This window comes from Eptatretus burgeri, unplaced genomic scaffold, assembly GCF_056783735.1.
Source record: "Eptatretus burgeri isolate ZD-2024b unplaced genomic scaffold, Ebu_testis_v1 Ebu_testis_scaffold_3183, whole genome shotgun sequence".
In the NCBI taxonomy this organism is placed as follows: Eukaryota; Metazoa; Chordata; class Myxini; order Myxiniformes; family Myxinidae; genus Eptatretus; species Eptatretus burgeri.
The window spans coordinates 114,327-133,203 of NW_028225132.1; the positions used below are offsets into that span (position 1 = coordinate 114,327).

At 48.0% G+C, this 18,877-nt stretch overlaps 2 protein-coding genes across 5 annotated transcripts in view; both read right to left on the reverse strand.

The window, feature by feature from the left end:
• LOC147006373 (uncharacterized) overlaps positions 1 to 4,106 on the reverse strand; it is a 45,403-nt gene extending 41,297 nt beyond the window's left edge. The window contains exon 1 of one of the 4 annotated variants that reach the window (XR_015054884.1): positions 3,987 to 4,106. The gene's annotated coding sequence lies outside the window, so the exon portion shown is untranslated. The remainder of the gene's footprint in view (positions 1 to 3,986) is intronic. The other 3 variants (XR_015054886.1, XR_015054889.1, XR_015054890.1) reach the window with 3 other exon arrangements.
• Positions 4,107 to 16,019: 11,913 nt separating this feature from the next.
• LOC147006376 (uncharacterized) lies at positions 16,020 to 18,731 on the reverse strand. The gene has a single exon (XM_085868992.1). It carries the CDS (start codon positions 18,729 to 18,731, stop codon positions 16,020 to 16,022), a length of 2,712 nt encoding a protein of 903 aa, XP_085725118.1.
• Positions 18,732 to 18,877: the final 146 nt, after the last annotated feature.

Genomic DNA, 18,877 nt, shown 5'->3' on the forward strand with positions numbered 1-18,877 from the left:
TGTGCAGCAACGGGAGCAAGAATTGCAGATATATCAGGAACAGGATCTGGAGCAACAGGGGGGTGTTTGAAGCCTTTATGAACGGGAAAGATGAAGAGATAAAGAAACATCAGCTCCATCTCCACCAAAAAGGGGAGGAGCTTAATAATCGAGAATGTAATCTATCTATAACTCCAGCAGTGTGTGTGTGTGTGTGTGTGTGTGTGTGTGTGTGTGTGTGTGTGTGTGTGTGTGTGTGTGTGTGTCCGCTGTTTCTCGACAACCGCTGGTCCGATCTAATTGAAACTTGCCAGATATATTGCTGCGGACCTGAGGATGTGCCTTTTCAAGGTTTGATATTAATTGGACAAGTGCTTCTCAAGTTATGGCCATTTATTTACCAACCAATGACAAGAACGGTTGCTGCGACCATTTTTTATCAACCAATTACAGGATGCGTTGCTGCGTAGCCGTGGTCGATGGGGAAGAGAAACTCAGCCGCGTTCGCCATTACGGGTTTTCTCTCTTCTCTTCTCTTTGTGTTTTTACTTGCGAAAAGGCAAAATATGTTGATGCTAATTGAATAATTGGCCATTAAAAGCCTCTGTATTCTTGCCCTGGATGAGGAAACAAAGAAGCGCCGTTTCCTCAGTGATGTTGTTTATGAAGAGGTGCTAATGAGATAAAGGTGTGTACAATGTTCATGGAGACGATTTTTATTATTATTTATTAATTGAAGAAAAATTGTTCCGAAAATAATTTATCAAAATAAGTGCACAACTTTTTTTGGATTCCAATTGTCAAAACGCTGTGGCGTTTGGAAGTGTTTAGGAATGCAGCTCTACTCAACATGCTTGCCAACGAAATACATCTCGATTTGGTGGTAAAAACGATTCACAACGACAGGTTTCCTTTCTCATTGCTCTGCAGTCTGCATTTAACCCCTTAATTTGTCATCTCATTGACCTCATTTCATCAATCTATAATTCCAGCAATCTCTGTGTGTGTGTGTCTGTGTGTGTGTGTGTGTGTGTGTGTGTGTGTGTGTGTGTGTGTGTCTATGTGTGAGTTTGTGTCTGTGTGTCTGTGTGTGTGTGTGTCTGTGACCGCTGTTTCCAGACAACCACTGGTCCGATCTAATTGAAACTTGCCAGCTATATTGCTGGGGACCTGAGGATGTGCCTTTTCAAGATTTGATATTAATCGGACAAGTGATTCCCAAGTTATGGCCATTTATTTACCAACCAATGACAGGACATGTGCCGCGTAGGCGAAGCCGATGCGCCATTTAGTTACCAATCACAGGACACGTTGATGCGTGGGCGTGGTTGCGTAGGCCGGTCGGTACAGGGCTGGCCGATGATGACGTCACGTGCCGTGCTGGTTACGATGGGGATCGATCAGTACCTTAGTTACCGTGGGGTAGGAGTGCCAATGGTAAATGGCAGCAAATGCCATGGCAAGCAAAGACAGGGAGGTAAATTTGATTTTAATTAACTCTGTGTGTAAGTATCACAGCAGTTGTTACTTCAATGGAAGCGATAATTCGTGGAATGATGTGAACATTCCGCACGGGCACGCACTACTTTTGGATAGTGATGACTTACTGTATTCTAATAATTTCTCGATTTCTTATCCGCATTAAAGATAAACACAATGACCAATCCAGTCGTCATTTATGAGAGCGAAGGAATGGCCTGTGTGGTTGTTTGAAAGTTTTTTTTTTTTTGCATGTACGGCCACGCACATATGGCACGCGAGAGCGAAGAAATGGCCTGTGTGGTTGTTGTTTCTGGCACGCGGTTTGAAAGTTATTTTTATTTTTGTATGTACGGCCACTCACGTACGGCCACGGGAGAGCGAAGGAACGGCCTGTGTGGTTGTTTCTGGCAAGCGGTTTTAAAGTCTATATATATATATATATATATATATATATATATATATATATATATATTTTTTTTGCACGTACAGCCACGCACGTACGGGCACGTGAAAGCGAAGGAACGGCTTGTGTGGTTGTTGTTTATGGCACGCGGTTTGAGTTTTTTGTGGGGGGGGAGAGGGTTTGCACATACGGCCACGCATCTACGGGCATGCACTAGTATATCTATAATTCCAGCAATCTCTGTATGTGTGTCTGTGTGTGTGTCTGTGTGTGTGTCTGTGACCGCTGTTTCTCGACAACCGCTGGTCCGATCTAATTGAAATTTGCCAGATATATTGCTGGGGACCTGAGGATGTGCCTTTTCAAGGTTTGATATTAATCGAACAAGTGCTTCCCAAGTTATGGCCATTTATTTAACAAACCAATGACAAGACATGTTGTTGCATGGGCGTGGCCGATGGGGAAGGGAAGCTCAGCCGCGTGAGCCATTACGGGTTACAACGTACGGACTTCCGGATAGTGATGACTTCGTGTATTCTAATAATTTCTCGATTTCTTATGCGCATTTATAGATAAACACAATGCCCCAAGTTATGGTCGTTTTCATATTAGACGGTGTATAAATTTCGGTAACATCAGAGTGTTGGTATGCTCCGAACCAGGAAGTAAATTTTTTTCTCTCTCTTCTATTCTCTTTTTGTTTTTCCTTGCCACGACATTGCGAAAAGGTAAAATTTGTTGGCGCTAATTGAATATTTGGGCATTAAAACTAAATTGCGAATAATCATAACTGCGAATAATATGCGAACTTCCAGCCCATGCACGTACGGGCAGGCGAGAGCGAAGAAACGGCCTGTGTGGTTGTTGTTTGTTGCTCGCGGTTTGAATTTTTTTTTTTTTTAACGGGCACGTACTCGTGTGAATAAATCAGAGGTAGAGACTCGTCTGAGTGAGAAAAAGGAAGAACACAAGAGAGCAATGCGAAGATGTGTGGAAAACAAGGGAGTTCATTTTACTGGAAAGAGAATATGGGATAAGAGACAGGAAACGTCATGCGGAGTTCAGGGAGCTGAGAAAGACGTGCTTGTAATAAATGATGATGGGCTGAAGTAGCAACAAAAAAACAGCAGGATGTTGATTGGCTACCACCTGAACCAAAGCCTCACCATGATGAAGGGCTGCAGCAGCAACAACATTACAGTGTTCTTAAGTGCCAACCGAAGACTCACTGTGAATGCAGGATACAACAACTGAAACAGCATGATGTTGATCAGCTGCCGGCCACACTGAAGCCTCACCATTCATCTCAATCCAAGCTTCTCAGTGATGAACCAGTGGAGATAGAAAGGCGAAAAAATAACCTCATGTTCCGTGGAATAAAGGAAGGAAGGAAGGAGAAGGTGAACTTGACAGGAAGGTTGTGGCAAAATTGATTGAAGCCATGAACCAGAATATAGAACCCGTACGCACTTTCCGCGAGGGATGCTACGTTGAGAACAGATTCAGACCGATCAAAGTTGTGTTCAGTTGTGAATCCAATCGGAATCTGGTTCGTACCAATAACAAGAAGGTACGTATTTTGAATGATCCCTCTCTCTGCACAAAAAACAATTTTATCACTCCAGGTTACACTCCTCTCCAAAGAGAAAAACAAGAGATGCTGCTGAGTGATCTTGATAAAAAGAGGGAAAGTGACCGACACGGGCAATCCACCATTAAAGGACACAAAGTAGTCCTGAAGAAGCTCAGCGGCAAGCCTCATCTCCAGAGATGACGACGTTCCCTCCTCATCTCCCATAATAGTCCCCTCACCTGACACACATTCAAGGAAAAACGGAGTATATTCCGCTGAAAACAATTTACTTTGTCGCACGGTCTCTTTCAAACAAGTGAATGTTCCTGAGATCACATTGGAGCCATCACTGAAACATTTTGTGATGGTACAATCATGGACAGGGAGTTCACTCCTGATGGATATACGGTATTTCATAAAGATAGGAAGCTGAACTTTTATAGTTAAGGAACGAAAGCTGAGGAAAAACATGGTGGGATCTTATTGTTGGTGAAATGCAATTGATCACCTTGCATTGTTCATAAACTACATCATGAACGGAAGCCTCACCTTGATGACGGACAGCAACAGCAGAAGCCATGTTTCGTGCAGGACCTTCAATTGGTAAGCACTCTTCAATACTTTGGGGCAGGTTGGGTGAACACACGATGGGTGCAAACACAGCCAACAACAAATCAAAATACAAAGAAAAATACATTTTGTCACTTTGTCTTTTACAGACAATGCTGTTAATACTTCCTTCCTTGAAGAAGAATATCCTTAATTGTGGAGATAATTGTAATTATAACTTCTGTGGGAAGATAACTCCTTGGCATGGTCACCCTCAAGCAGAAAAAACAACAAGTACTTTTACTCCCTTCGACTGGATGAAATCACCCAATTGACCTTTTCCTCACTTATCTGTTCCATCTGAGCATTTCGTTCTGGGTCATTTTCTGAACAAGTTATTCAACTGATTAAGATATCAATGCACTTAATCTTTCATACTTCTATTGTTTTATCAAAGGCCCCTCAGAAGAGGTGCTCATTCCCTCCTCTACCCACTCACCTGAAACCATTGTACCGATTAGAATGTAAATTGCTAAGATTCATGGTTTACATGACAAATTATTCCAAACTTTGGCAAAACTTCCTGTTCTTCACCTGCATCATGTTCCATTTTGTCTGTGCCTCAGAAGTGTTGAGGACAAAGAAATATTTTCCTGAACTTTAATCCAAACAAGCACCAAGGAAATATTCCAGTTGGTAGAAGTCTGGCATGAGTGTTAATGTGTCCATATCAAAGTCATTGTGTACACCTGGATGATCACAATTGTACCTTGGAGCCATCCCTGGACCGTGGTGGAGTTGAACCTCACCTGGAGAGTGCAAAACACTTGGCTGCTGTCCTCATAAAATATCACCTGATTGATGCATGGAGATTGCAGCATCCTCAGGTTAAGCAATTTTCATGGTGTCAAGCCTCTCCGAACAGAGTATCCTTTGCATGTTTCGATAAATTTTATGTTAACAATGGTTTCCGGAATTTTATTTTGTCAAAGGCGATTTTGCCCTCTGGTTTTTCAGATCATCATCTGGTATCTTTAAAATTGTTTTTTCCTAATACTCCACGTTTGAGTGCTTATTGGTTCCTTCATGTTGGTTTGTTAAAAGAGATGCATTTTTGGAATTCATTTGGAGCCTTCTGGTGTTCTCTTCTGGCCAGAAAAATACTTTTCAGAGTAAAGGCTTGGTCACAACGAACCCACGACGCATTTGTGCCACTACACGACAGAAAATTTGGGCAAATCGTGGGTCGTCGGGGGTCGTCGCAAGACAGTCCTACGAAATTTTGAGCATCGTGGCATCGACTTGCCATCGTGAGGCAAAATTGCACATGCACCTTTTTTACTCGACGATTTTTTGTGGTATCTATGTCTTGCGACTGTCGTGCGTTAAATATCTTGTTGTGGGTACCAGAAGAAAAATTTTTACTCAAACAATCTTACGACTGTCTCACGCGCATCCCACGAGTGAACCACGACCTGATCACATGAAAAACAGCCCCCCGACAACTCACGATGGTCCCACGACTGTTGCACGACTGACTTGTGACACACCCACGACATAACGAAGACATCTTTTTTTTTTCTGTTGCGTCCCCATCGCCAAACCATCTTTAATGTGTCGTAGCCCTTGTGACCACTCAAAATAGATTTCAGGCATGTTGCAAGATTTGGCCACGACAAATATTTTATAGGTCTACCACGACAAAATTTCGTACGATCCATTGCGCCTCGGGACTAAGAGGCAATGGTGGGACAGAGCAAAAAACCACATCAAAGTGTTTTGCCAACAATATAATGTGTATTATTCAAAGGACAATTTTTTTTAAAGATCTCCCAACTGGAAAAGGAGATTCTGGAACTACAATCAAAACCTACTACATTGATTGGTTGGTAGTTCGTAGTTTTTGGTGAATATTTGGTGAATAATTTTTTGATTCGATTTTGGTGAAGATCCAAATCCGGATCTGGATTCGAGAATTATTTAATTTTTCAAGTGACTCTTCACCATTAAGAGAGAGGTCTAAAAACGATATAAAACATGATATCTGAAAAATGTATTGGGCCTGATATGTTCTTGCGGATCATGCATTGCGTGGCAAAACAACAACTACCAATCAAAACCTACACAACAGAACACAAAGACTATACAAGTAAGAAAGAGTTGCTTTGTCACCTTGCAGAGGAACGTTCAAAAGGGGCTTTCGTGTGGCTTAGAAATAAAAACTTGAATCTTCTTGACTCTCCTTCTTAGTACTTCTTCTCCTTGGAGAATAAAACAAAAGCACAATTGATAGCAAATGCTATCTTTGCAATCACCTTATGGTGGGATTGCAAGTGAACCCAAGGTGATTAGGAAGTTCGTAAATTATTGTTTTTCCTCTCTGCTTTGTGCTAAAAAATTTGATTTGAATGTTGTAAATACTTTTATGGAGTCTTTGCCGAAGTTGTCTGAGTCACAACGGGTCTCGATGGAGAACCCAATCACCCCGGAAGAATTGAGACTTGCGCTTTCCGGTATGGCATCTGGGAAAGCTCCAGGACTGGACGGCATTCCTCGTGAATTCTACGAAACATTTTGGGACATTATTGGTCCTGAGCTTCTGGAAATATTCCAAGAAAGTCTTCAGGTTTGCGAGCTTCCCCTAAGTCGTAGATGAGCCGTTGTCTCCTTGCAACCGAAAAAAGGAGACACCCAGCTACTCCGTAATTGGCGTCCAATTTCTCTTTAATCTACCGACTATAAATTCCTAGGTTCTTGCCTCTTGCTTGAGATCAGTTGTTAACTCTATAGTCCACACTGATCAAACTTGCTTTGTGCCTGGACGATCAATATATGATAACATCGGTGTCGTTCGTGATATTTCTGATGTGTGTGACATTTTGCATAAAAGCATAGATGTATTTTTTAGAGATCAAGAACATGCCTTCGATTGCAGAGATCACAAATATCTATTTGCAGTTTTGATGGGTTTTGGATTTGGTGCTACATTTATATCGTACATTGAGTTATTGTACCAAAATATATACATGTACAGTGTTTTCCATCCATATGGCTCACTTGGGTGGCTGCCTAAGTCAATTTCTGGCCGCCCAACTGCTTAAACACCCATTTCTGGCCGCCCAAATGACTTAACATTGTCCACATGTAGATACTGTTACGGTTGTGGAAATTCACAGATCACCATTCAGGTTCCCCGAAGATCAGTTATGTCGATAAGTGTGTGTTCCAGGTTAGATTTCCCCACCAATGTATAACGGGAATTATTTGTGTGCTGGGCTGTGCATCTTCAGTTAGCCATTATTCTGTCTCTCTCTTTTATTTTAACAACAGCAACGACAAAAACAACAACCAGAGCAATTCATCGACCACATTCGCCTTCGATCGGGGCGGATCCTGCCTGAATGAGGGTTCAAAGGGGAAGAGAAGGAGGGCGCTGATTTTGGGTGGAAAAAGCCCACCGCGACCCCTCCCCTTGGGGGCGATAAAAAAGCCACGTTCACTCGCCGGAAGATGGTGAGTGAGAGAGAGAGAGCCGGTTGAGAGTTGGAGGAAGTGGAGTGTCGTCGTGGGGTTGGTGGGTCGAGATCGCTGGAGCAGTAGCTCGTGGGAGAAGCCTTGGAGCGCAGCCAGGCGGCAGTGGAGAGTCGGGCGCGTCGCAAGGCCCTTGACCCACCAAGCCGTCATTCGAAGCCGCTGCAGTGTTGGCAACGAGCCAGCGAGACGGACACACCAAGGGTCGCCAACCCGAACCAGGACCCAGCGAGTCACCACGAGGGTGGCCAGGTAGCCCGCTCGGTCTCTCGGAGCCCCTTCGGTCATCCCGGCTCTGAACAATAATAAAGGCTTACGAGCCTGTTCTTTCTTTCTTGGGTTTTTGTATGAAAGTCTGTGGCGCCTTGTCTCTAAATAGAATTGTGAGCAAGTACGTGCTTGTACATAATAAGTATACATCGGCTGTAGGCTTTTTGATCGTGTCCTGCCCCATTCCCCCATTGACTGCTTACGTGTCTGTACGAATAAATGTCCCCATTTTTAAATGTCACCTGCTCGTTGCATCCCTTCCTACATTGACTGCCATAATTGCGTTCGGGATATTCGCTGGCTGATTATAAGCCGATAAAACGTACATCTGGTCCGACGGGACTTGGCTATATAAAACCGCTCGGCAATCGCGTAAGCAGCTCGTTTTCGTGCAGGTCCCGTCGAGGTATAAACTCCCGGCATTTCTGTCCGCGCGAATATTTAGGTACATCGACAATTTGGCGATCAACCCTGTAGCGCGTGGACAGAAGAGTTGGCTGGTTTATGGTGTGTTAAAAACACCCGTAGCTGGGTTTCGGCGTTGATCCGGAAGCTGCAACAAGATTTCCACGTTTGGTGGGAGCGCGCAACCGCAATTGGGCTGAAGACGGTCGTCCGCACGCTGAACGGACGAAAATCTACAACAATACAACCGTCTATCAACACAAACCTTGATTTCCAGTGATGATGGGTGTGGGGGAAGTGGTGGGTGGTGATGGTGGAGGTTGATGGTGGGGGTAGTGATGGAGAGGGAGAGGTGGTGGTGATGGGTGTGGGGGAAGTGATGGGTGGTAGTGGTGGTGGTGTGGTGATGGGAAAGGAGGGATGGTGATAGTGGAGGTGGTGGTGATGGTTGAACTAATGGTGCTAGTGGAATATTTACCCATTTATTCACTCATCTATCGTAACTTGTCGTAACACTGTTTGCAGTGAACCACCATGCACCTGATTGCGAGGGAGTGGAAGCGTATCCTTCCGGTAGTCCGGGACTTTGTAGCATTCAGACTTTTTGACCTGATAAGCTGCACTCCTCAATTAGGACCCCACAAACCTACGTATGTTGCACCAGGGTCCATCTGTGGCAGAGACGAGGTAACGGTTTCTTGCACATGACTTGTTGGAGGGTGTTTGGATATGGACACCCAGCAGGATTAAAAACAAAACCTGTCAAAGGGCGGAGGAGCTCCTTGTGAGCCAACGGCCATCCATATCTAGTGCCCAACTGTGTCTGCGGACGTCCTCCTGCAGTTGGGTTACTTCTTATTAGGAGGTTGGTGGCAGGATTTGCACTCCAGCCACCGTAAAACGCTTCATTCCGCAAAACGCAAAAACGCAAAAAAATCTGAAAACCCACTCCGTGGGAGTACCTCCTGTGCAGCTTCCCTTCGCAGGGCAGCTCACCGGATGATGGGATTGGGGCAAAGCCTTCGGGACCCCCAATCTTTGATAGGAGGGAAACCACGGGGTAACATCCCTGGGTCAGATTGCGGGAGAGTGTGTCGGAGTGGTGCTGAGGTGTCGTCCACCAGACGGCGGTCTCCTTGGGTTAACCTGAGGCGGTCCCTTCGGGTGGGTGCCTGGAATGTCCTATCCCTAAGAGAGGATGATCACCTGTCTCTGTTATCATCTGAGCTCAAGCGTTTGGACATCGGGATTGCAGCTCTCTCTGAGGTTCGGAGACCGGATTGCGGCGAGATAATGGTGGGTGGTTACACCTACTATTGGTCTGGTCGCTCTGATGGTTACCATACCCAAGGAGTTGCTGTAGCTGTGTCCAATAAGCTGACCCCAATGATAATTGAGGTAACACCGGTCAACGAGCGTATTATGAGATTAAGGATTCGTCACTCCTTAGGTGTCATTTCCCTGGTCTCTATTTATGCTCCGACTGAGGCGAGTGATCTTACCGTGAAGGATGCATTCTACGCCACACTCGAGTCTGTGGTTGATCAGTGCCCCAGACGAGATACACTTCTAGTCTTGGGGGATTTCAATGCATCGACTGGAACTGATAGGGATGGTTATGAGGTGTGTGTTGGTCCCCATGGGTCAGGAACTATGAACCAGAATAGCACTAAGTTCCTTGACTTTGCAAGAAGTCATGGACTTAGGGTGGCTGGTTCATGGTTTCAGTGCCCACAAGCTCATCGCTGGACTTGGTATTCCAACGCTGGCGGTGTGGCAAAGGAGATTGACCATGTCCTCATTGACGGTCGTTGGAGGATGATCCAGAACTGCAGGGTCTACCGGAGTGCTCAGTTCCTCAATACTGACCACAGGCTTGTTGTAGCAACTCTAAAGCTGCACCTTAAATCCTGGAGAATGGTACCATCCCAGCCTAGGCTGGATGTTGCCAAGCTCAGGGATGAGAGAGTAGCTGAGGAGTTTGCGAACAGGCTGAGTGGACACTTCGGGGTCTGGGTGCTTTGGGGGTCCTGAAGAGTTGTGGAGCACCTTCAAGACCACCGTCCTTGATGTTGCCGGTGGATGCCTTGGAGTTCACCGCAGGGCAAAGAAGAATTTTGTCTCTCAAGGGACACTGGATACCATTGACCAGAGTCGCAGGGCCAGGCTGAATGGCAGAGCTGAGCTGTTCAGGGAGCTGAGGCGTAAAACTGTACGTGCACTGAGGGTGGACAAGGAGGGCTATGTGCGAGGAATCTGTGAGGGGGTAGAGCATCACCTGTGGACAGGTGATTCTCGTCCCGCTTACAGGGGAATTCGCGCATTACGTTCATCCAAGCCCATCCCTCGGAGCACTGCAGTTCGAGCAGAGAGTGGGAGGCTCTTGACAGAGGAGTCTGAAGTGAAGGCCCGCTGGGCCGGTTACTTTGAGCGGTTGTACCAGGCTGATCCCCCAGCTGTCGAGTTGGACGTCAAGGGTGTTACAATCCCTGTTGCTGACCCTCGAATCAACTGTGGTCCACCATCGCTTGTGGAAACACGGGCTGCGGTGAACCAGTTGAAACGGGGCAAAGCTCCAGGGATCTGTGGCATCCATGCCGAACTTCTCAAGGCTGGTGGAAATGCTGCACTCGCGTCGTTGCATGCAGTTTTGTGCTCTGCCTGGAACACAGGCATCATCCCAACTGACTGGAAGAGGGGCCTTGTTGTCCCTCTCTGGAAAGGGAAGGGTGATCGCCAAGACTGCAACAACTACCGAGGGGTGACGCTGCTCTCAGTGCCGGGCAAGGTCTTTGCTCGGATAATTCTTGATAGGGTTCGCCACCATCTGCTTGAGCACCAGCGTCCAGAGCAGTCAGGCTTTACACCAAAGAGGTCAACGATTGACCGTATCCTTGCACTTCGTGTCCTCACCGAACGCAGACGAGAGTTTCGGCAGGGGCTGCTTGCAGCCTATGTTGATCTCTGTAAAGCGTTCGATTCAGTGAATCGGGATGTCCTCTGGAGGATTCTTGGTCTTCGTGGGGTGCCACCAAAACTGATCGATCTGATGTCTGAACTCTACTCTGGTACTGAGAGTGCTGTGAAGTGTGGTGGTACCATCTCTGACTTATTTCCAGTTGTTACTGGAGTTTGTCAGGGGTGTGTACTTGCCCCCACACTTTTCAGCACTTGTATGGACTGGATTTTTGGGAGGATGTCGGAGAGATCAAGTTGCGGTGCATCGTTTGGCAATGTCAAGATCTCGGACCTTGATTTTGCAGATGATGCAGTCATCTTTGCGGAGACTTTAGACATCCTCTTGGGGGCCCTCGAGGTGCTGAATGAGGAGTCGGAGCCGTTGGGATTACGGATTTCTTGGGTCAAAACAAAGATCCAGGCTTTCGGTGACATCTTGGATGCTGCTGTCCTGTCTGTGTCTGTTTGTGGTGAGGATGTTGAGGTCGTGGATAGATTCACTTACCTTGGCAGTGATATTCATGTCTCCGCAGGTTGTGAGCCGGAGGTCAATAGACGTCTGGGTCGGGCCTGGGGAGTCATGGATTCACTGGATCATGGGGTGTGGCGCTGCCGGTACCTGTGCGGGAGGACGAAAGTCCGAGTCTTCAGGTCCTTGGTACTTCCAGTCTTGCTCTATGGGTGCGAGACTTGGACTTTGACCAAGGATCTGAGACGGAGACTTAATTCCTTTGGTACCAGGTCTCTTCGGAGAATCCTTGGCTATCGCTGGTCGGATTTTGTGTCCAACGAGCGGTTGCTGAGAGAGACTCGGATGAGATTTGTTACCTGCATAGTCCGTGAGCGTCAGCTGCGGCTGTATGGACATGTGGCTCGTTTTCCTGACGCTGATCCTGCTCACCAGATTCTCTCAGCGAGGGAGTCTCATGAGTGGAGGAGGCCAGTGGGCCGACCACGTGCCTCATGGTTGCAGCAGGTTGACCATCATCTCAAGGAGATGGGGATGGGCCTGGCATCTGCCTGGGGGATGGCCAGACGGAGGGCCCTGGAGTACCGGCGGAAAGTGGACGCAGCGACGCGCTGTTCTGGCACATGCTCCCATACCTGACCTGACCTGTTGCGGTCGGAGTACAAATGAACCGAATCGCCGACTTCCACTGACACATTGGCCTCGAAAGACCCCATGGGTGCCTTCGACTTCTCACTATGGGGGTGGTTTATGGAGTGAAGGAGGTGTTGAGCTTGTATCATTTGTAGGTCCGAGAAAGGGATTTGCAGATTGTTGAACTGATCCCGCTGGCACCACATCTCTCGGACTGAGAGGCCCCGTGCACAAATTCGTGAATTCATACTGGCAGTGGCCAGTGGGGTTACTGGTCCTCCTGTAGGCGCCTGTCGTAGGAGAGTGATGTGTTGTTCGTTCTCCACAATACAGGATGTAGTGTAGAAGTGGTACATTCTCACAATATAAGAATTAGCCGGTGATTGTGTTTGATGATATCTGTTGCGAAAGATACACCAACAGCACCGGGGGGGGTGGGGGGGTGGATCTCCAGTGGACTGCTTGATAATGGTGTGGGGTGCGCTGCACAATGCAGCACACTGGTGACACCTCGAGGTTACTTGGTCGATTGATCTGTCCAAGCCAGGAGCGTAAAAATGGCGGTGAATCACGGATCTGAGTTGATGGCGACTTGGATGATCCAGTTGAATGTGTGATGCTGTAAGTAAGCCATTGACCACCTGACGTGGGACAATGATGCACTCACATGCCGAGGACAAGGTGTGGTCCCGACGGACTACAACTAGACCATCATTGGAAACTGAAGTGACCTGGAGGTATCGCTTGATGTCCTTCGTGTTGGTTGCTTTGATGGGCGGGTGCCCTGAACCAAGTGGGCATGAGTCCGCTTTCGGTCTGCGCACTCTGCCTGGACTGCCTTGCAAGCAGTTATGTTGGTAAAGGGCAGTTTGGTACGGCCGGAAATGATGTCTTTGGCTGACACGCGCAGAACTACAACGCAGAACTACAACGCACGTTGTACGTGAGCTCGGCGAACTGCATGATGATCAAGGCTCCTTCCTTGAGACCCGTACACGTACGTGGTGCCATCACCCAGGATAACTTGGTGCTTCGCAGGGCGGATTGAGATGTCGTTGGAATCCATGAAAGGCGCTCCCATCAGTACCTCCACGTCAAGATTTTAGACGACCAGGCCCTCAAACTGAAATTCTCTTCCATCACGTGTCGATGTCAGTCTGGTCTCACCAACAATTTGAAGAGGCGACGATCCATCAGCCTGAAGAGCGAACTGCGCACTCTTCTGAATCTTGGCTCCTAAATTTCTTACAGTTGTCTCACAAATCAGGTTTCCCGTGGCACCGCTGTCAATGGTGACTCGGGTTGTGTGGTGACCGTGGAAGGTGTCGAGACATTGAGACTGGCGAATCTGGACACGTGGGGTAGTGGCCAGTTCTGTAAAATCTGTGTTACTAACTACCTTGTCCCCATGGGCACATGTTATGCCTCCAGGCTCGTCGTCTGACTCTTCAGTTATGTCAGCCGGCTTGGCGTGCTCTTGGAATGTAGTGACGATCTCGTTCGGGGAGGAAAGGACATTCACTGAGGAAATGACTGTAATCAGTACGACGTACTTGTTTGCAGAGGGGACAGGACTTCGTAAGGTTGTTGGAACGAGTCCCCGAAAGGACTTGACGGGGTTTTGACGATGGGAATGATGCCGGGCGGGAGGCTTGTAATCGAGACGTTATAGTACGCAATGACATTGCATCTTCAGCAGTGTGGAGCTCATCCAATAGTGAGTCAAGCGCCTGGAATATCTCCGGCTTTATGGAGGCGAAGGTGCGGGGCCTGAGGTCGGTTCCATAGCGTTGTTTGACGAATCCGGGGAGTCCACTGTGAACAAGACGAAGCCATTTGAGCACAACAAAGTTCTCCAGCGAGGGGGATAACTCCTCATCTTCAGTGATCACCTGGTTGTGGTGGGAGATTCCACCATCTCGGCGAAGCAAGGTATCTTCCACAAACGCCATCAGGCGTTGGTACAAGTCTTCATGGTGCTCGTCAGGGTTATGGCGTATCGCTGCAAAGTCAATGAAGTGTGCACCCGTCGACTGGAATCCAAAATGTTGTCGAATCGACTGCCATATGTTGGCTACGGAAGTGGAGTTTCGGACTATGGTGTTATGGGATATCACAGGACAGTAGTTTGCAACCTGACCCAGCATAAGTTCCAGTGCGGTGACTTTCTGTTGGGCAGTGCGACGCCGCTCAAAGGGGATGCTCTCACCATCATCCAAAAGTCCATGAAGAGGGAACGCTCTGCTCTTCTTCTCCCAGGTGATGCCCTCGGTGAGGAAGGGAGCAACGTTGGGATCGAGCGATAAAATATGAAGGAAATTGTGTCTCCAACATTCAAATGAGTTCACCGTTTCACTCTTGCTGAGTGACCACTGCTTTGGTGCACGGTGTGTGATTTTGGAATGGGGGAAGATATGAGATGGTGGTGAACAGCTGTTTCGAAGAGCTGGAGGAAAGAGTGGGATTGAAGAGAGTGTGGGAGTTTGTTCCAGAGGCTGGAAAAATAAGGAATGAAAGAGTGAAGGTGAGTAGTGATTCTTCATTCAGAAGGGGGTTCCTGGCGGGGCTTGGGCACCCTGAGGAAATATCAGGGGGACAGATCGCAGACAGAGCAAGGGGGAGGGGGGGCAAGGACTAAGAGGAGACGGTCGAAGACAGAAAGACCACCAACCTGCTTCCAGTGAGAGAGTGAGAGACCCAAAGACTGAGCTTCATCACGGGAGATACCAATGATCCAAAAAGCCTTGGTTTCCACAGTGTGAAGTCGAGCGAGGTGTTAGACACGAGTCCCACCCCAGATGGGAGAGCAGCATTCAATCACACTGTGGATGAAATCTTTGTCGGTGGTTAGAAGCTCAGATGTACCAAGGAAGGAGTTTACACGACGTCGGATGCCCCTTGGACGACTGGCTTTGGAGCCCAGCTTGGAGATGTGACTGGAGGAGGAGATTGGGACCATACTCCGTGCAGAGCGTTGGTGCTTAAGCAGTCTCCTTGGCTATTGGGTACAATCTTGGACGGGTCGCCACTCCGACACAGTATAAAAGCATGCTGGTACTCATTTCGCCGACCTCGGAAGGATGACAGGCTGAGTCAACCCCCTGATGTTAATTCAGTGGTTAGCGGGGCTCGAACTCAGGACCCCGAGGATCCCAAACCACCACCTTCACCACAACGCCAACACCAGGCAAAGATTCTAACCAAAGAAAAACTCTCTTTCTGTTCCTCATCACATCCTCACAGCAAAGATGGATCATAACAATTTAAAGGGCAAAGAAAGAAGATTAAATATGGGATTTCAACTGTGTACCAAAAGTCCAACACTCACTGACCTACTCCTTGTTCAAGGCTCCTCCAGGAATCTTTGATTTCTCCAAAAAAGTGTCGTCAGACAAGACAGTCGACTTAAGAGGAATGAAAAATGGTGAAGCAGTGGGACCTGATGAGATACCATTGTAAGATGGACCTACCTTGGTGAATATGGGGTTCAGGTGTTCAATAAACCATTGAACTGGGTTATGATGAGAGAGGACATTCCAAGGACATGGAGGGGAAACATTCTGGGATCATTATTTAATATTCCACTCTCCAGATGTAGATGTTTTAGATGAACCTTGAAGTTGGGAATATGGAATGTTTCTTTATGGTTTCTGGTCATTTAAGGTTTCCTGAATGAGAAACTGTATGATGACCCTCTGTCATCATTTAACATTGATTTTATACACACATTTTAAAAACACCGGGTTTGAGTACTAAACGTCTCCTATTCAGGGGGTGTATTGGGTGTGTTGCGTGTGTTGAGTGTGTTGGGTGTGTTGCGTGTGTTGCGTGTGTTGGGTGTGTTGCGTGTGTTGGGTGTGTTGGGTGTGTTGGGTGTGTTGGGAGTGTTGCGTGTGTTGGGTGTGTTGGGTGTGTTGCGTGTGTTGCGTGTGTTGGGTGTGTTGCGTGTGTTGGGTGTGTTGGGTGTGTTGGGTGTGTTGGGAGTGTTGCGTGTGTTGGGTGTGTTGGGTGTGTTGCGTGTGTTGGGTGTGTTGCGTGTGTTGCGTCTGTTGTGTGTTGCGTGTGTTGGGTATGTTGGGGTGTTGCGTGTGTTGGGTGTGTTGAGTGTGTTGGGTGTGTTGAGTGTGTTGGGTGTATTGCGTGTGTTGAGTGTGTTGGGTGTGTTGGGTGTTTTGCGTGTGTTGAGTGTGTTGGGTGTGTTGGGTGTGTTGGGTGTGTTGAGTGTGTTGGGTGTGTTGGGTGTATTGCGTGTGTTGGGTGTGTTGGGTGTGTTGGGTGTGTTGGGTGTGTTGGGTGTGTTGGGCGTTTTGCGTGTGTTGAGTGTGTTGGGTGTGTTGGGTGTTTTGCGTGTGTTGAGTGTGTTGGGTGTGTTGGGTGTGTTGGGTGTGTTGAGTGTGTTGGGTGTGTTGGGTGTGTTGGGTGTGTTGAGTGTGTTGAGTGTGTTGCGTGTGTTGAGTGTGTTGGGTGTGTTGGGTGTGTTGCGTGTGTTGGGTGTGTTGCGTGTGTTGCGTGTGTTGGGTGTGTTGGGTGTGTTGGGTGTGTTGGGTGTGTTGGGTGTGTTGGGTGTGTTGCGTGTGTTGGGTGTGTTGCGTGTGTTGCGTGTGTTGGGTGTGTTGGGTGTGTTGGGTGTGTTGGGTGTGTTGGGTGTGTTGGGTGTGTTGAGTGTGTTGGGTGTGTTGGGTGTATTGCGTGTGTTGGGTGTGTTGGGTGTTTTGCGTGTGTTGGGTGTGTTGGGTGTTTTGCGTGTGTTGGGTTTGTTGGGTGTTTTGCGTGTGTTGGGTGTGTTGAGTGTGTTGGGTGTGTTGGGTGTGTTGGGTGTGTTGGGTGTGTTGGGTGTGTTGGGTGTGTTGGGTGTTTTGCGTGTGTTGAGTGTGTTGGGTGTGTTGGGTGTTTTGCGTGTGTTGAGTGTGTTGGGTGTGTTGGGTGTTTTGCGTGTGTTGAGTGTGTTGGGTGTGTTGGGTGTGTTGGGTGTGTTGGGTGTTTTGCGTGTGTTGAGTGTGTTGAGTGTGTTGCGTGTGTTGGGTGTGTTGGGTGTGTTGGCTGTGTTGGGTGTGTTGCGCGTGTCGAGTGTGTTGCGTGTGTTGTGTGCGTTGGGTGTGTTGCGTGTGTTGCGTGTGTTGCGTGCGTTGGGTGTGTTGCGTGTGTTGGGTGTGTTGCGTGTGTTGAGTGTGTTGCGTGTGTTGGGTGTGTTGGGTGTGTTGGGTGTGTTGGGTGTGTTGGGTGTGTTGGGTGTGTTGGGAGTGTTGCGTGTGTTGGGTGTGTTGGGTGTGTTGCGTGTGTTGGGTGTGTTGCGTGTGTTGCGTCTGTTGTGTGTTGCGTGTGTTGGGTATGTTGGGGTGTTGCGTGTGTTGGGTGTGTTGAGTGTGTTGGGTGTGTTGAGTGTGTTGGGTGTATTGCGTGTGTTGAGTGTGTTGGGTGTGTTGGGTGTTTTGCGTGTGTTGAGTGTGTTGGGTGTGTTGGGTGTGTTGGGTGTGTTGAGTGTGTTGGGTGTGTTGGGTGTATTGCGTGTGTTGGGTGTGTTGGGTGTGTTGGGTGTGTTGGGTGTGTTGGGTGTGTTGGGTGTTTTGCGTGTGTTGAGTGTGTTGGGTGTGTTGGGTGTTTTGCGTGTGTTGAGTGTGTTGGGTGTGTTGGGTGTGTTGGGTGTGTTGAGTGTGTTGGGTGTGTTGGGTGTGTTGGGTGTGCTGAGTGTGTTGAGTGTGTTGCGTGTGTTGAGTGTGTTGGGTGTGTTGGGTGTGTTGCGTGTGTTGGGTGTGTTGCGTGTGTTGCGTGTGTTGGGTGTGTTGGGTGTGTTGGGTGTGTTGGGTGTGTTGGGTGTGTTGAGTGTGTTGGGTGTGTTGGGTGTATTGCGTGTGTTGGGTGTGTTGGGTGTGTTGGGTGTTTTGCGTGTGTTGGGTGTGTTGGGTGTTTTGCGTGTGTTGGGTGTGTTGAGTGTGTTGGGTGTGTTGGGTGTGTTGGGTGTGTTGGGTGTGTTGGGTGTGTTGGGTGTGTTGGGTGTTTTGCGTGTGTTGAGTGTGTTGGGTGTGTTGGGTGTTTTGCGTGTGTTGAGTGTGTTGGGTGTGTTGGGTGTTTTGCGTGTGTTGGGTGTGTTGAGTGTGTTGAGTGTGTTGGGTGTGTTGGGTGTGTTGGGTGTGTTGGGTGTTTTGCGTGTGTTGAGTGTGTTGAGTGTGTTGCGTGTGTTGGGTGTGTTGGGTGTGTTGGGTGTGTTGGGTGTGTTGAGTGTGTTGCGTGTGTTGAGTGCGTTGGCTGTGTTGCGTGTGTTGCCTGTGTTGCGTGTGTTGGGTGTGTTGCGTGTGTTGGGTGTGGTGGGTGTGTTGGGTGTGTTGTGTGTGTTGGGAGTGTTGGGTGTGTTGGGTGTGTTGGGTGTGTTGCGTGTGTTGCGTGTGTTGGGTGTGTTGCGTGTGTTGCGTGTGTTGTGTGTGTTGGGTGTGTTGCGTGTGTTGCGTGTGTTGTGTGTGTTGGGTGTGTTGGGTGTGTTGCATGTGTTGAGTGTGTACGCTCCACACACCCCCAACATCACAAGGTTACACATTATTTAGAAACATTCTTATAAGTCACTCAGGTTAATTCAGAATAAAACAAAACGTCGAACGTAGGAATTCCTCCATCAGGTGTGACTTGTCACCTG